General features: G+C 45.4%; 1 protein-coding gene across 1 annotated transcript in view; it reads left to right on the top strand.

Annotated features, from left to right (window-relative positions):
* LOC126088134 (probable cytochrome P450 6a13) overlaps positions 1 to 19259 on the top strand; it is a 208499-nt gene that overhangs the window by 141248 nt on the left and 47992 nt on the right. The window contains exon 5 of the mRNA XM_049906251.1: positions 12878 to 13107. Coding sequence (XP_049762208.1) covers positions 12878 to 13107 — 230 coding nt within the window. The remainder of the gene's footprint in view (positions 1 to 12877; positions 13108 to 19259) is intronic.

Here is a 19259-nt window from a genome sequence, read left to right as displayed (position 1 = left end):
ATATTCTAGAACATCGAACGAAAGGTGATGAAAGCATACGAGCAAACTTGGAAGGAATTGGTAAACACGATAAATAGATTAGTGCTCCAGTCCAAAATCAGATCATCATTTGCATCAACAACCAACTTCTGGGAAGGATTGTTCAGGCGCATTAATGGCACCAAAGGTGCTACGGTTCTGAGACTGATGGCATTGCTGGAATGGAGCAACTCTCTCCTTGTGAAAGTTATATTTCCCCGCATCTCAAGATTCCTGAAAATTTTCTGCAATTTGTGCCAATGTTTCATGCAACTGGCAAAGGATTAACCCGATCTATAATTGAAAACTTGGTAAAATTTGCTCTCGATGTGTCATTTTTACGAGGACAGGGCTATGACGGTGCTGCGTCCACGTCGGCAAAAGCCCCTAGGGCTCATGTACTCATACAACAGGACTACACTTCAGCTGTATATTCTCAGTGTGCATCTCATAAGTTCAATTTGTTTAGTCACCAACACATGCAACATTACAAATGTCATCAATTCACTAGGAACACTGGAAATAGTACGTTATTCCTTTGGGCCACCAAAGCGTAGACAAATATTATATGATGCCCTTGAATCATTAACTGACGTTCGAAGCAGGAGTACCTGTTGGCTCAACACAAAAGTTTTGTCTCAAGTACTGATAGTGTTGAGGATCAGTGGACAAAGTTCAAAACCATCGTACAATATGCGTTAGATGAGTATGTGCCAAGCAAGATCGTAAGAGATGGAAAAGAGCCACCGTGGTTCAACAACCGAGTTAGAAAACTGCTGCGGAAGCAAAGGGAACTTCACAGCAAACATAAACATAGCCAAAGCCTTGCAGACAAACAAAAATTACGCGAAGCGAAATGTAGTGTGAAAAGAGCTATGCGAGAGGCGTTCAATGAATTCGAAAGTAAAGTTCTATGTACTGACTTGGCAGAAAATCCTAAGAAATTTTGGTCTTATGTCAAAGCGGTAGATGGATCAAAACAAAATGTCCAGACACTCTGTGACCAAAATGGTACTGAAACAGAGGATGACAGACTAAAGGCCGAAATACTAAATGTCTTTTTCCAAAGTTGTTTCACAGAGGAAGATTGCACTGTAGTTCCTTCTCTAGATTGTCGCACAGATGACAAAATGGTAGATATCGAAATAGACGACAGAGGGATAGAGAAACAATTAAAATCGCTCAAAAGAGGAAAGGCCTCTGGACCTGATGGGATACCAGTTCAATTTTACACAGAGTACGCGAAGGAACTTGCCCCCCTTCTTGCAGCGGTGTACCGTAGGTCTCTAGAAGAGCGTAGCGTTCCAACGGATTGGAAAAGGGCACAGGTCATCCCCGTTTTCAAGAAGGGACGTCGAACAGATGTGCAGAACTATAGACCTATATCTCTAACGTCGATCAGTTGTAGAATTTTGGAACACGTATTGTGTTCGAGTATAATGACTTTTCTCGAGACTAGAAATCTACTCTGTAGGAATCAGCATGGGTTTCGAAAATGACGGTCATGTGAAACCCAGCTCGCGCTATTCGTCCACGAGACTCAGAGGGCCATAGACACGGGTTCACAGGTAGATGCCGTGTTTCTTGACTTCCGCAAGGCGTTCGATACAGTTCCCCACAGTCGTTTAATGAACAAAGTAAGAGCATATGGACTATCAGACCAATTGTGTGATTGGATTGAGGAGTTCCTAGATAACAGGACGCAGCATGTTATTCTCAATGGAGAGAAGTCTTCCGAAGTAAGAGTAATTTCAGGTGTGCCGCAGGGGAGTGTCATAGGAACGTTGCTATTCACAATATACATAAATGACCTGGTGGATGACATCGGAAGTTCACTGAGGCTTTTTGCAGATGATGCTGTGGTGTATCGAGAGGTTGTAACAATGGAAAATTGTACTGAAATGCAGGAGGATCTGCAGCGAATTGACGCATGGTGCAGGGAATGGCAACTGAATCTCAATGTAGACAAGTGTAATGTGCTGCGAATACACAGAAAGATAGATCCTTTATCATTTAGCTACAAAATAGCAGGTCAGCAACTGGAAGCAGTTAATACCATAAATTATCTGGGAGTACGCATTAGGAGTGATTTAAAATGGAATGATCATATAATGTTGATTGTCGGTAAAGCAGATGCCAGACTGAGATTCGTTGGAAGAATCCTAAGGAAATGCAATCCGAAAACAAAGGAAGTAGGTTACAGTACGCTTGTTCGCCCACTGCTTGAATACTGCTCAGCAGTATGGGATCCGTACCAGATAGGGTTGATACAAGACATAGAGAAGATCCAACGGAGAGCAGCGCGCTTCGTTACAGGATCATTTAGTAATCGCGAAAGCGTTACGGAGATGATAGATAAACTCCAGTGGAAGACTCTGCAGGAGAGACGCTCAGTAGCTCGGTACGGGCTTTTGTCAAAGTTTCGAGAACATACCTTCACCGAAGAGTCAAGCAGTATATTGCTCCCTCCTACGTATATCTCGCGAAGAGACCATGAGGATAAAATGAGAGAGATTAGAGCCCACACAGAGGCATACCGACAATCCTTCTTTCCACGAACAATACGAGACTGGAATAGAAGGGAGAACCGATAGAGGTACTGAAGGTACCCTCCGCCACACACCGACAGGTGGCTTGCGGAGTATGGATGTAGATGTAGACGTAGAGTTTGAGACGTATCACACACTCACTAGATGGAGAGAGCGTCTTCGCAGCGCACAAGACTTGAAGGAAATAAAGTGTGTTAAAGAAAACTGTAGAATACTTTGAGAGGTTGTAAAACTCGTCAAAACAAGAAAAATAAGTCCATTAAACCTCCCGAGATAAACACGTGTTTATAGGGAAGACTATGCGGCGGTTGATTGTGATATTAGCACAGCCGTTCCAGTGGCTCTCCGTTAAATGTGTCGGCAGGGTATTATGATGTCTTACAGTATCCTACCTAACATTAGGTGGTCTGCAGTCAGTTGTGTGGTTCGAGTCGTGCTATGGATTGCGTTAGTTTTCGTCGTGTTTGTGTGCCTTATTGTACAGTACTTTCATGGGTACGTATCATAGTGTTTTACCTTCTTACAAACGCGGATTAACTTATGTGTTTACTGTTATTGCGCTATTTATACGTACAAATGGTGTAGTACCTTTACATTTTTCCTCTTCCGCCATATGCTACAACGGAAGCCTACTACTCGACAAGTGAAATGGCGGATATGATATTCTGCAATGGTTTAGCAAGTGGACGTAGCCTGCGAGCCCGTGCACACTACGCTGAAAAATATCTACAGTGCAGAGTGACCTCTGGTAAGCTGTTCGGCAGGCTTTTCCAGCGTCTGAGGGACACAGGTGGCCTTCCACCTGGGAAGACTGACAGTGTAAGGCCCCGCATAGTCCACACTCCTCACATGGAGGAACGTGTGCTACGTTTGGTGGAAGAAACCCATGGGAGCACCGTGCGACGATTAGCAGCACCAGAAGGCGTGTCTCACTTCCTTATCTGTAGGTTATTTCATGAACAATATCTATACCAGTATTATCTACAGCTCGTTCAGGCCCTAAGGTCGTAGGATCATCATGGCAGACAGCAGTTCTGTCAATGGCTGTTGCAGAAGTGCGCCTCAGATCCATTGTTCACATCCACGATTTTATTTATCGATGAGGTAGGATTCACAAGAGATGGTATTCTGAATTTCCGTAACCAGCATGTATGAATGCCTAAGCAATTCAGGAAAGATGGCATCAACACTGATTCTCAAACAATGTATGGGCAGGCCTAGTTGTCGATAGATTAATAGGGCTACACGTGAGATCACAAAATTAACTGGAGCGTATTACCTGGACTTTCTCATTGATGTATGGCCTACCTTGCTGGAGGCTGTGCCATTGCAATAACGAATACAATATACCTTGTCAATGTGGCATGTCCTACATTGGCCAGACGACAAGAACTGTGGAGATCAGGTGCAAAGAACATCAGAGGCACACTAGATTAAGACAGGTGACTAAGTCAGCCATTGCTGAACACTATCTAGAACTAGATCATGCCATGAAGTATGAGGATACCAAGATTTTAGCACAAACACCCAGATTTTGGGACAGTGTTATAAGAGAATCGATAGAAATTAAAATGGCTGACGATCTTATGAACCGTGACACAGGGTACCAGCTAAGCAGAGCCTGGGATCCGGCTCTGGAATTGTTAAAGGAGCAACGGGGCCAGCTGCAACACTACACAAACAGAAGAACCAGAGACATGGAGATGGAAAACGAGCCCCTGACGGACTGCCAGGCGCACCAGAGTAAAGATGGAACACCCAGAAGTGGGACTGGTGGGCGCGGACCACAGAGGGAACATCCAGAGCCGCAGCGGACGAAAAACGGAGCGGCAACGCTCCAACAGGTAGTGGTGAGCGGGCGAGGACCGCAGGGGGAACGCTTGGTACCCCAAACCGTAGACGAAACCCCCAGGAGCGGGTTTGGTGGGCGCGGACCGCAGAGGGAACACCTAGAACCGCAGCGGACGGAAAACGGAGCAGCAACGCTCCAGCAGGTCGCAGGGAATGGGCGCGGACCACAGAGGAAGCGCCTGCAGCCGTTGGTGGAGGGGGAAGGCCATAGGCATAAATACTGGACCAGGTCCACTCGAGGAGCAGTCTCAGGTCGCACCTGATGAAGGCCACGAGCTACGTGACCGAAATATCGTGCAAGTACGACGCTGATATCCGGCAGAACACCCGACAACCCAAGATGTCATTAGATCGCCGGGAAAGCCTGAAGAATACAAATGTGGTTGATGCATGATGGCACACCAGCACACTTTCATCACAATGTCCGCGAATATCTGAGGCAGATATTTGAGGACTGCTGGACTGGCCGTAGGGGCCCCACACCTTGGCCTGCTCCTTCCTCAGACCTCAATCCTCTGGACGTATGCTTATGGGGACACGCGAACGAATTGGTCTACACGACGCCAATCAACGATGTGCGGACACTACAGGATCGCGTCTCCAAAGAGTGCGTCATTTCTTACGCCAGAGGGTAGAGGAGTGCATTGTCACGAATGGACGCCACGTTGAACACCTCCTGGAAACACGTGTTTACCGCAGAAATTACGCATTTCAGGATCCATGTTTATTGGACTTATCTCAGAAGGTATACATTTCCAGACCCATGTTTATTGGGCTTCTTTTTCTTGTTCCGATGAGGACTGCCACCTCTCAAAGTATTCGACACTTTTTTGAACACCCTGTATATGGTTGTGTTGTTTCTGTTCTGGGGAATATTCAAGAATTTGACAACAAGCCCACGTCCAACGACGCCATGTTAGCAGCCATCAAAAAAATGTTCAAATGTGTGTGAAATCTTATGGTACTTAACTGCTAAGGTCATCAGTCCCTGAGCTTATACACTACTTAAATTATCCTAAGGACAAACACACACACCCATGCCCGACGGAGACTCGAACCTCCGCCGGGATCAGCAGCACAGTCCATGACTGCAGCGCCTCAGACCGCTCGGGTAATCCCGCGCTAGCAGCCATCACCAAGCGAGTTTTTATCGTCTGCTCGATTATACTTTCTGAACTGTTTGCGCTGGTTGAGTCCATCTGCTGTAACTTCAGCGTCAAGATATAGATTTTGCAGATTTAGTCAGCATTACCAGTGATCTCAAAAGGGAACTGCTGGCAACGGGAGTCAATATTGACGATACTTTGAACCGGTTTCTCTTGGAAGTCAAGTAATTAGCTTCAACCAATAGAGTTTAAATCAAGCAACCGCCAATTTCTACTCACCAGCTACGTCGTGCAATTGGGGATACCGGGGATGATGTTGAGGGTCACTACTAAGTGTCTATGCTCCCCTCTGGATGCCTTCATTAGTTCACTAGAGCATCGGTTCTTGACACATTGTGCGTTTTAAAACAGGTTTAATTGTCTTCTACCACGAAAAGCTGAAGAGATAGGTGTCATTGATGAAGTTACGAAACAACATTCATTTTATGCTTCAGATTAGTTACTCGTCGATTTAACAAAGACAAGGACTTAGTTGATGAATCTCCTTCATCAATGCTTAAGTCGACTGGAACAGTTGCCCCAAAACGCAATGGGAGCCTTGTCTATCTGCGACCGTCGGATCTGTCCTAATGTCTTTCGGTTTCTGCACCTTTCGATAACTCTACCAGTGACAACGGCCACGAATGAGTGCAGTTTCTCCGCCCTTTAGAGAAGACGTACTTAAGGGACACAACTAGCGAGGCACGTCTGAAAGGGCTCGCCATGGCCACAGTTCATCGAGGAGAAAGGATTGATGTCCAAAATGTGATAAGTGATATGGCAAATCAAAAGAGACTGCAGTCATACTTCTGTACTTCAAACTTATAGTAAATGGTTTAATCATTTACTCTATTTATGTGTATTAAAGTACCACACGAAAGCAGATTTTATGTACTTCAAAGTAAATTAACACGGGCCTAGGCTGTAAAAACAGGCAATTTATAGAATAGGTACATAAAATTCTCTTAGCAACTAAATTATGTTTTATTAAAATTATTCAAACTCTATAACGTTATAAAAGTGATTTCACGATGGCATTCATAACCTCAATAAATCGTTTTGTAATGTCATTAAAGTTCTAATTATTATTATTATTATTATTATTATATAAACCAGAGACACAGTTTATTTTTATAATTTTGAACATTAAATTAGTATGTATCAATGAAATAAATTTTTAGTTTGAGCTATATCCCACCCCCCTCCAAAAACTGTAAATACATCACTGGGTCAAACAATACAGTAACTGCACATTAGCTGACTGGACGGTTATAGTGTGGTCGATGAGACTCGATTTTGTATCTTTTGCTCAGTGACCCAATGAGGCGCTTGAAGGACGGTGTGTGGACTGTGTACTTCAGACCATAGGTGGTTTGGTGGTATTTTGTGCCTTTTTTTTCGTACCTTGATTTGGGTACACACATTCAGGTTACCTTGAACATGTGGACACTCCCGTCTTCCGAGACGACAACAGTCGTTTTCACAGGATTGGGCGCGAACGTTTCTGGTTTGGCGAACACTGATACCCCTACTGCACCTCGACAGGGCCACTAAATCATCCGATCTTAAGCCAATAGAGAATGCCGTTGATTGTATGGGGCAGTAAGTAAAACGTAGCAATTAACATACCCGGTATTTGGTAGCTCTACAGGATATTATCAATTCGTAGGGAAGCTGGATGTTGTATGCCTGAAAAAAGCTGTGCGCTCTCTTCTTCGTCAAACCGATTCCTTCATCAAGGCTAGAGGCGACGTTCTGTCCTATTAGCGTGACGCCTGAATGAGAAATCTTTTATTTAATGTGCTTGTATGGTAGGAAATTAAAAAAAAAACTTTCAGCAACTGACATGAAGGCTCACGAACATCGTAAATATACAGGGTGGTCCATTGATCATGACCGGGCCACATATCTCATGAAATAAGCGTCAAACGAAAAACCTACAAAGAACGAAACTGGTCTAGCTTGAAGGGGGAAACCAGATGGCGCTATGCTTGGCCCACTAGATGGCGCTGCCATAGGTCAAACGGATATCAACTGCATTTTTTTAAAAATAGGAACCCCCATTTTTATTACATATTCATGTAGTACGTAAAGAAATATGAATGTTTTAGTTGGACCACTTTTTTCGCTTTGAGACAGATGGCGCTGCAATAGTCACAAACGTATAAGTTCGTGGTATCACGTAACATTCCGTCAGTGCGGACGGTATTTGCTCCGTGATACATTACCCGTGCTAAAATGGACCGTTCACCAAACGTGAAACGAGAAATGCTCTGAGTTTTGGAACAACATAAGTTAAGACATTACACGCGTACCTTTGTGCCGAGGATGTGCTTTTTATAAGCTATTGACTTTACTTTTCCTCAGTTCCTCACTTAATAAACTTAATATACCACTGTTTCAGATTACTCTTACGTCTGCACTACATCTTAATGAGGTGACAGCGTGTAAACTCCGCTGCGTTTTGGCACAAGAAGCGAATTTTAATACGGCAACAAGAGAAATGCAGCTTTCACTCAAAATTCGGCATTGACGCCTCTATGAAAGTTACAAACTGTTAACGACCAAGGAGAAAATACGAGGGACGTTTCATAAATAATGCGCAGGTTGGTATTACTGAGGATTGTTTGAAGCAACAACAATGTAAATTAAGTCAGATGTAGTTGCGAACCTGAAATAGAATTACGTGCTTTTGTTTTTTTGCTTTACACACTGACATAAAATTGGAAGAGGTAGAAATGGACCCTACAGGGCTCTGAGGTGCCTGAAGACCAGAAAACAAGATAGAAACTTTACGCGGCAAAAACCCAACAGCAATGCACAGTGCATTAAGTTAAGTTTGTGGTGAGTTTACAGCACACTGTAGTACAGTTACGCTAGAATAAAATGATAGTGCGACTTGTGAGGAACACTATGAAGCCACAGGAATTCTCCCAGCATCAGTATTCCGTATTCTGACAAATTATTTGAAGAGGAGAAAATTTTGTGCAAGATGCATTGCACAATATTGGACTGCTGAAGAGAAGCAGAAACGCCTGGACATTGCAACCTTGCACAGGCAACGATTCGACCGTGAAATTCAAGGGTTCTTGTGAGGTATTATCGCTACTGACGAAATGTGGATTATAGACTTTGACCGGAGTTGAAATCACATTACAACGAGTGGAGAGTTTCAGATTGTCCACGTCCAAAAAGTTTCGATGCATCAATCAAAGCTTAAGCAAATGATGACTTTTGCTTATGAGCAGCAAAGAATCATCACGACAGATAGAATCCCATTTGAAAAAATGTCACAGCAGTGTGTTAATGCAAATCTATGCAAAACCAACGTAGAAAAAGGCACAAAACCCAAACTCAGTTGCTCAAGGCTGAGCCACTTGTCCTCCACGACAGTGGTCGCATTCATATCGGCAATGTTGTAGGCCAAAAACACCGCGAATAGCGATGGGAAGTGTTGACACATCCTTCCTACAGTCCAGATGTGAGACCACCAGCCTTCGACTTATTCCCGAAGTTGAAAAAACCTACGTGTGGACGCCGTTATCTTTCTCTGAAAGAGCTTTGTACCACTGTTACCTGAGCTGTTCGACAGATGCACAGAAGTGGTGTCTTGGATGAATAACAGAGCTTCCGCGATGTTGGGATTCAGTCATAGAGAAGCAGGGAGACTATATGGAAGGGCTTTAAAGAGATCTTTCTTTCTTTCTTTCGCTTACGCCGTAGTCCTGCAGCAGTTGCAGGGTCGGCGTGGTTACAACGGATTTATCAATGTTAGTGTTAGGGATGGGTGGATGCCCTTCCTGCCGCCACCCTGTACCCCCCAGGACGGAATCACTGTAGCCCAACTGTCTGCGTCGAGAGGAAATCGTGAAATAGTATGGACGTGTTTGAAATGTCTGCGACGTGTGTAACTGAGGCGGAACGTGGGGACCAGCCCGGTATTCACCTAGCGGGATGTGGAAAAGCGCCTAGAAACCACATCCATGCTGGCCGGCACACCGCCCCTCGTCGTTAATCCGCCGGGCGGATTCGATCCGGGGCCGGCGCGCCTGCCCGAGTCCAGGAAGCAGCGCGTTAGTGCTCTCGGATACCCTGGCGGGTCGAGGGCTTTAAAGAGATATTGAAGAAAAAAATATACGTGTAAGTAATCAAAAATTAGTGTGTACCATTACGAAATGTCCGTCGTAAATCGCTGTTTTTGTTGGATTTTGAGCGGAATTCCTTTTGGATATTTTTAAATATTAACCAGAGGAAGGTGACAGAGGGTCTTTTTGAGTAATCGCCATGCAAGCGTGGGCATGGAGGGTCTTCACTTAACATCTACAAAAACTTACTATACTTTACTTTTTCGTGTCTCGAGACTACAATTTGTTTGCCCAGTATTGGGCAATGTCCAATGCTTCTTCTTTAGCCAGCCATAGACGGTCGAGAGTTCATCTGTGGGGGCAGGCAGGGCATTGTAGGAGATGTTCCAGGTCCTGTCGAGTGCCGCAGTCGCATTTGTCGTCATTTTCGTCCAACAAACCCCATTTGAACAGATTAGATTTCTCAGGAGCCACCCCAGTTCTGATGCGGTTAAGCATTCTCCAGGTTTTCCAATCACCAGAAACGCCGTTTGGTGGGTCCTGTCTTAGCGGATAGTAGATGGGGGGTTCATCTAAGGCGCAACTTAGGAAACGGCGTCTGGATTTGAGTCTGCTGGGGCCACACTCTGGGCCAAATATTGAGTGACGGGCATCAAAGGTTTGTTTTAGCTTCTCGGTATGTTCATGGGCTTTCCTATGTGAGTCAGGGTTTGTAAAACCTGCGGCCCTGTGACGATTTTCTGTGGGGGTTGGTTTCATGGTGCCTGTCACTACCCTGCATGTTTCATTTTTTTTGTGGGCGGATCTGCACCATACTGGGCAGGCATATTCGGCAGTTGAGAAGCACAAAGCTTGGGCTGAAGTTCTGACCTCGGTAGGTTTGGCACCCCATTTGCTATTGGACAGCTTTCTTATTAGGGAATTTCGTGCTTCTACTTTTTTGCGTGTTTTTTTCGCAATGATATTTGTATGTCAATGTTCTGTCCAGCACGACGCCAAGGTAGGTGGGAGTATCTGTGTGTTCTGGTAATGTCCCATCCCAGGTAACACTGAGCCTGTTGTACTCTGCCTGCCTCGAGTTCGGATGGAATGCACTCACTTGAGTTTTGGAGGGATTGGGTTTTAGAGAACTCTTTTTGTAGTAGGTTGACATTGTAGAATGGGCGGTTTCTAGTTTCTCCTCGATGGCTTCAAACCTGTTGCCTTGAACTGTTATTGCCAGGTCGTCTGCATATACAAAAGTTTTGATTTTGTCTGGAGTTGGTTGGTCATTTGTATATATGTTGAATGTGACTGGTGCCAACACGCTGCCTTGGGCGAGCCCATTTTTCTGATTCCGCCATCGACTCTTTTTTCCCTCAACCATTACGAAGAACCGTCTATTTTGGAGCAGGGATTCGATTATCTTGACTAGGTGGTAGTCTTTCAGGGTCTCGCAGGTTTTATGCAGTAGTGTCCGGTGATCTACTGTATCATAGGCGGAACTTAGGTCGACTACCTACAAAAAATGTGGGTGTATGCTTCAGTTTAGAACGGTACTTACCCTGCAGCAGTCGGCATTTCCCCTACAGCGCCTGTCCACAACCCCCACTACTACCCCTCTCCACTCACGTCCTGCCGACTGCGCATCTACCGACCACATAATTCTGCCCGCAGTCTGCTTTCGGGACTTTTTGGGAGTAGAAGAATTTTGTTACTGTTATAGCTGTTCCCTAAATACACTCCTGGAAATGGAAAAAAGAACACATTGACACCGGTGTGTCAGACCCACCATACTTGCTCCGGACACTGCGAGAGGGCCGTACAAGCAATGATCACACGCACGGCACAGCGGACACACCAGGAACCGCGGTGTTGGCCGTCGAATGGCGCTAGCTGCGCAGCATTTGTGCACCGCCGCCGTCAGTGTCAGCCAGTTTGCCGTGGCATACGGAGCTCCATCGCAGTCTTTAACACTGGTAGCATGCCGCGACAGCGTGGACGTGAACCGTATGTGCAGTTGACGGACTTTGAGCGAGGGCGTATAGTGGGCATGCGGGAGGCCGGGTGGACGTACCGCCGAATTGTTCAACACGTGGGGCGTGAGGTCTCCACAGTACATCGATGTTGTCGCCAGTGGTCGGCGGAAGGTGCACGTGCCCGTCGACCTGGGACCGGACCGCAGCGACGCACGGATGCACGCCAAGACCGTAGGATCCTACGCAGTGCCGTAGGGGACCGCACCGCCACTTCCCAGCAAATTAGGGACACTGTTGCTCCTGGGGTATCGGCGAGGACCATTCGCAACCGTCTCCATGAAGCTGAGCTACGGTCCCACACACCGTTAGGCCGTCTTCCGCTCACGCCCCAACATCGTGCAGCCCGCCTCCAGTGGTGTCGCGACAGGCGTGAATGGAGGGACGAATGGAGACGTGTCGTCTTCAGCGATGAGGGTCGCTTCTGCCTTGGTGCCAATGATGGTCGTATGCGTGTTTGGCGCCGTGCAGGTGAGCGCCACAATCAGGACTGCATACGACCGAGGCACACAGGGCCAACACCCGGCATCATGGTGTGGGGAGCGATCTCCTACACTGGCCGTACACCACTGGTGATCGTCGAGGGGACACTGAATAGTGCACGGTACATCCAAACCGTCATCGAACCCATCGTTCTACCATTCCTAGACCGGCAAGGGAACTTGTTGTTCCAACAGGACAATGCACGTCCGCATGTATCCCGTGCCACCCAACGTGCTCTAGAAGGTGTAAGTCAACTACCCTGGCCAGCAAGATCCCCGGATCTGTCCCCCATTGAGCATGTTTGGGACTGGATGAAGCGTCGTCTCACGCGGTCTGCACGTCCAGCACGAACGCTGGTCCAACTGAGGCGCCGGGTGGAAATGACATGGCAAGCCGTTCCACAGGACTACATCCAGCATCTCTACGATCGTCTCCATGGGAGAATAGCAGCCTGCATTGCTGCGAAAGGTGGATATACACTGTACTAGTGCCGACATTGTGCATGCTCTGTTGCCTGTGTCTATGTGCCTGTGGTTCTGTCTGTGTGATCATGTGATGTATCTGACCCCAGGAATGTGTCAATAAAGTTTCCCCTTCCTGGGACAATGAATTCACGGTGTTCTTATTTCAATTTCCAGGAGTGTATGTCAGTATTGGAGCATGTAGCCTTGGAACTGTAAGTAGTAATGGAGCAGGTGGGGAGGCGCTGAGTGGTACGCGTGCGTTGACAGGGAGGAGCTGCGCGCGTGGTCGCGCCGCCGGCTGCGGCCGTCGCTGTGGCACTTCCTGCCCACGGCGCTGTCCTTCATGGCGCCCCGCGTGGCGGCGCTGCTGCCCCAGGGCCCGGTGCCGCCTCCCGACTTCCTGCGCATCGTCCGGGGGGTGGCCGAAGCCAACGCCGAGGCGGGCGACTGCGCGCAGCGGCGCGACATCGCCACGCACCTCCAGAAGCTGCGGGATGGTGAGTCAGTCCTCAAACCGCCGAATGTCTCTTCATAATGTAGTGAGGTGATGACAGACGTGGGATAAAGATACGCACATATGCAGATGGTGACAGTGTCACATGTTGTTGTTGTGGTCTTCAGTCCTGACACTGGTTTGATGCAGCTCTCCGTGCTACTCTATCCTATGCAAGCCTCTTCATCTCCCAGTACCTACTGCAGCCTACATTCTTCTGAATCTGCTTAGTGTATTGATCTCTTGGTCTCCCTCTACGATTTTTACCCTCCACGCTGCCCTCCAGTACTAAATTGGCATCCCTTGATGCCTCCAAACATCTCCTACCAATCGATCCCTTCTTCTAGTCAAGTTGTGCCACAAACTCCTCTTCTCCTCTATTCTATTCAATACCTCCTCATTATTTATGTGATCTACCCACCTAATCTTCAGCATTCTTCTGTAGCACCACATTTCGAAAGCTTCTATTCTCTTCTTGTCTAAGCTACTTATCGTCCACGTTTCACTTCCATACATGGCTACACTCCACACAAATACTTTCAGAAACGACTTCCTGACATTTTAATCTATACTCGATGTTAACAAATTTCTCTTCCTCAGAAATGCTTTCCTTGCCATTGCCAGTCTACATTTTATATCCTCTCTACTTCGACCATCATCGGTTATTTTACTCCATAACTAGCAAAACTCCTTTACTACTTTAAGTGTCTCATTTCCTAATCTAATTCCCTCAGCATCACCCGACTTAATTCGACTACATTCCATTATCCTCGTTTTGCCTTTGTTGATGTGCATCTTACATCCTCCTTTCAAGACACTGTCCATTCCGTTCAACTGCTTTTCCAAGTCCTTTGCTGTCTCTGACAGAATTACAATGTCGTCGGCGAACCTCAAAGTTTTTGTTTCTTCTCCATTGATTTTAATACCTACTCCGAACTTTTCTTTCGTTTCCTTTACTGCTTGCTCAATATATAGATTGAATAGCAACGCGGAGAGGCTACAACCCTGTCTCACTCCCTTCCCAACCACTGCTTCCCTTTCATGTCCCTCGAATCTTATAACTGCCATCTGCTTTCTGTACAAATTGTAAATAGCCTTTCGCTCCCTGTATTTTACCCCTGCCACCTTCAGAATATGAAAGAGAGTATTCCAGTCAACATTGTCAAAAGCTTTCTCTGAGTCTACAAATGCTAGAAACGTAGGTTTGCCTTTCCTTAATCTTTCTTCTAAGATAAGTCGTAGGGTGTGTATTGCCTCACGTGTTCCAACATTTCTAAGGAATCCAAACTGATCTTTCCCGAGGTCGGCTTCTAGCAGTTTTTCCATTCGTCTGTAAAGAATTAGTGTTTTGCAGCTGTGACTTATTAAACTGATAATTCGGTAATTTTCACATTTGTCAACACCTGCTTTCTTTGGCAATGGAATTATTATATTCTTCTTCAAGTCTGTCACATGCACGAGATATAAAAGAGCAGTGCGTTGACGGAGCTATTTGTTCTCGGGTGATTCCTGTGAAAAAGTTTCCGACGTGATTATGGCCACACGACAGCATTTAACAGACTTTGAACGTGGAATGGTAGTTGAAGCTAGACACTCAGCACATTCCATTTCGGAAATCGTTAGGAAATTCATTTTTCCGAGGTCCACAGCGCGAAGAATGTGCCAAGAATACCAAATTTCAGGCATTACCTCTCACCATGGACAACACAGTGGCCGATGGCCTTCACTTAACGACCGAGAGCAGCATAGAGTTGTCAGTGCTAACAGACAAGCAATAATGCCTGAAATATTCACAGAAATCAGTGTGGGACATACGACAAGCGTATCTGGAGAGTGCGGCGAAATTCGGGATTATTGCAGCAGATGAGCGACGCTAGCGCCTTTTCCAACAGCACGACATCGCCTGCAGCACCTGCCGTGGGTTCATGACCATGTCTGTGGAACCCTGTATGATTGGAAAACCGAGGCTTGGTCATATGAGTCCGATTTTCAGTTGATAAGATCTGATGGTAGGGTTCAAGTGTGGCATAGATCCAAGAAAACCATGGATCCAGGTTGTTGGTTGGTTTGTTGATTGGGGAGGGGGGGGGGGACGACGACGACCAAACAGCGAGGTCATCGGTCCCATCGGATTAGGATGGTTCCTTTCAAAGGAACCATCTGGCTTTTGCCAAAGCTATTTAGGAAAATCACAGAAAACCTAAATCAGGATGACAGGATGCGGCTCTGAACCGTCGTCCTCCACAATGCTAGTCCATTGTGCTAACCACTGCGTCAACTTGCTCGGTGGTTCCAAGTTGTCAACAAGGTATTGTGAAATCTGGTGGCGGCTGTGTTATATGGAGTGGGTTGGCTCCTGTGGTCCAGATGAACCGATTGTTGATGAAACGGTTATGTTCGGCAGTCTGGTGACCATTTGCAGCCATTCGTTGACCTCATGTTCACAAACAACGATGTCGAGTCAGTTCTGTATGTTTGCTTTGAAGAACATTCTGGACGACTGGACTGGATGATCTGGCCAACCAGACTGCCCGACTTGAATCCCATCGAACATTTATAAGACGTAATAGAGAGGTTAGTTCGTCCACAAAATCTTGCGCCGACAGCATTTCCGCGAATATGGACAGCCATAGAGGCAGTATGGCTCAGTATTTTTGCAGGAGAATTCCAACGACTTCAGTCCATGTCACGTCGAATTGCTGGACTACGCTGGGAAAAAGTAGGCCCGACATGCAATTAGGAGGTATCCCAAGAGTTTTCTCACCTCAGTATAGTCTGTCGTCATCTCGCTGTACTTCTTACTCGTAAACCGCCCTTAGACGAGGCATAAAAGCTGATGTGGGTATGGAGCTGTTTTGTGACGTCAGCTGCTGTTATTTCACACTGAAGAGACATTGCTGCGCATGAAACACGAAGTACGTTCTCCGTTATTTCGGGAAAGTGCAACGAAACGTTTAACCAATAAGAAGCGAGACCGTTCTCTTCTTCACAAGCAGAACGTTGGTGATGCCATAATGGATTTTGTGGTATCAGTTGAAGTTGAAGCTCCACTTTTGGTGGATTTTATGTTGCGGATAACAAGAAAAAACACTCAGCACTCCATAACCATTCATATTTTCATAAAAATTCTAAAAAATAAAAAGTCAAGAATGATGAGGTGATTCCAAAAGGCACATAGCTGAATGAATGTGCTTTATTCGCAACTACCAGTTCCCGTCAGTATAGAACGCATCTTGAGTTTTATATGTCAAGAATACAAACCACTGTGTCAAATATTTTGAAGTGGTAGAAGTACAGAACCATAGATAGTGTAGGTCCCCCCCCCCCCCCCCCCCCTCTGAACCATGGACCTTGCCGATGGTGGGGAGGCTTGCGTGCCTCAACGATACAGATAGCCGTACCGTAGGTGCAACCACAACGGAGGAGTATCTGTTGAGAGGCCAGACAAACGTGTGGTTCCTGAAGAGGGGCAGCAGCCTTTTCAGTAGTTGCAGGGGCAACAGTCTGGATGATTGACTGATCTGGCCCTGTAACACTAACCAAAACGGCCTTGCTGTTTTGGTACTGCGAACGGCTGAAAGCAAGGGGAAACTACAGCCGTAATTTTTCCCGAGGGCACGCAGCTTTAATGTATGATTAAATGATGAAGGCGTCCTCCTGGGTAAAATATTCCGGAGGTAAAATAGTCCCCCATTCGGATCTCCGGGCGGGGACTACTCAAGAGGACATCGTTATCAGGAGAAAGAAAACTGGCGTTCTACGGATCGGAGCGTGGAATATTAGATCCCTTAATCGGGCAGGTAGGCTAGAAAATTTAAAAAGGGAAATGGATAGATTAATGCTAGATATAGTAGGAATTAGTGAAGTTCGGTGGCAGCAGGAACAAGACTTCTGGTCAGGTGAATACAGGGTTATAAATACAAAATCAAATAGGGGTAATGCAGGAGTAGGTTTAATAATGAATAAAAAATAGGAGTGCGGGTAAGCTACTACAAACAGCATAGTGAACGCATTATTGTGGCCAAGATAGACACGAAGACCACGCCTACTACAGTAGTACAAGTTTATATGCCAACTAGCTCTGCAGATGATGAAGAAATTGATGAAATGTATGATGAGATAAAAGAAATTATTCAGGTAGTGAAGGGAGACGAAAATTTAATAGTCATGGGTGACTGGAATTCGACAGTAGCAAAAGGATGTAAGGTAACGTAGTAGGTGAATATGGATTGAGGCTAAGAAATAAAAGAGGAAAGAATTTTGCGCAGAGCATAACTTAATCATAGCTAACACTTGTTTCAAGAATCATTAAAGAAGGTTGTATACATGGAAGAACCCTGGAGACACTAAGAGATTTCAGATAGATTATATAATGGAAAGACAGAGATTTAGGAAAAAGATTTTACATTGTAAGACATTTCCAGGGCCAGATGTGGACTCTGACCACAATCTATTGGTTATGAACTGTAGATTAAAACTGAAGAAACTGCAAAAAGGTGGGCATTTAAGGAGATGGGACCTGGATAAACTGAAAGAACCAGAGGTTGTACAGAGTTTGAGGGAGAGCATAAGGGAACAATTGACAGGAATGGGGGAAAAAATGCAGTAGAAGAAGAATGGGTAGCTTTGAGGAATATAATAGTGAAGGCAGCAGAGTATCAAGTAGGTAAAAAGACGAGGGCGAGTAGAAATCCTTGGGTAACAGAAGAGATACTGGATTTAATTGATGAAAGGAGAAAATATAAAAATGCAGTAAGTGAAGCAGGTAAAAAGAAATACAAACGTCTCAAAAATGACATCTACAGAAAGTGCAAAATGGCTAAGTAGGGATGGCTAGAGGACAAATGTAAAGATGTAGATCCTTATCTCATGAGGGGTGAGATAGATACTGCCTACAGGAAAATTAAAGAGAATTTTGGAGAAAAGAGAACCACTTGCATGAATATCAAGAGTTCAGATGGAAACCCAGTTCTAAGCAAAGAAGGGAAAGCAGAAAGGTGGAAGGAGTATATAGAGGGTCTATACAAGGGCGATGTTCTTGAGGACACTATTACGAAAATGGAAGAGGAGGTAGATGAAGATGAAATAGGAGATATGATACTGCATGAAGAGTTTGACAGAGCACTGAAAGACCTAAGTCGAAACAAGGCGCCGGGAGTAGACAACATTCCATTAGAACTACTGTTAACCTTGGGAGAGCCAGTCCTGACAAAACTCTACCATCTGGTGAGCAAGATGTATGAGACAGGCGAAATTCCCTCAGACTTCAAGAAGAATATAATAATTCCAATCCCAAAGAAAGCAGGTGTTGACAGATGTGAAAATTACCGAATTATCAGTTTAATAAGTCACAGCTGCAAAATACTAACGCGAATTCTTTACAGACGAATGGAAAAACTGTTAGAAGTCGACCTCGGGGAAGACCAGTTTGCATTCCGTAGAAATGTTGGAACACGTGAGGCAATACACACCCTACGACTTATCTTAGAAGAAAGCATTTGTAGACTTAGAGAAAGCTTTTGACAATGTTGACTGGAATATTCTCTTTCGAATTTTGAAGGTGGCAGGGGTAAAATACAGGGAGCGAGAGGCTATTTACAATTTGTACAGAAAGCAGATGGCAGTTATGAGATTCGAGGGACATGAAAGGCAAGCAGTGGTTGGGAAGGGAGTGAGACAGGTTTGTAGCCTCTCCCCGTTGCTATTCAATCTGTATATTGAGCAAGCAATAAAGGAAACGAAAGAAAAGTTCGGAGTAGGTATTAAAATCAATGGAGAAGAAATAAAAACTTTGAGGTTCGCCGATGACATTGTAATTCTGTCAGAGACAGCAAAGGACTTGGAAGAGCAGTTGAACGTAATGGACAGTGTCTTGAAAGGAGGATGTAAGATGCACATCAACAAAGGCAAAACGAGGATAATGGAATGTAGTCGAATTAAGTCGAGTGATGCTGAGGGAATTAGATTAGGAAATGAGACACTTAAAGTAGTAGAGGAGTTTTGCTATTTGGGGAGCAAAATAACTGATGATGGTCCCAGTAGAGAGGATATAAAATGTAGACTGGCAATGGCAAGGAAAGCGTTCCTGAAGAAGAGAAATTTGTTAACATCGAGTATAGATGTAAGTGTCAGGAAGTCGTTTCTGGAAGTATTTGT

This window comes from Schistocerca cancellata, chromosome 6, assembly GCF_023864275.1.
Source record: "Schistocerca cancellata isolate TAMUIC-IGC-003103 chromosome 6, iqSchCanc2.1, whole genome shotgun sequence".
Lineage (NCBI taxonomy): Eukaryota > Metazoa > Arthropoda > Insecta > Orthoptera > Acrididae > Schistocerca > Schistocerca cancellata.
Note: the sequence above shows the minus strand (reverse complement) of the source record. Positions and strands in the feature narration are given on the sequence as shown.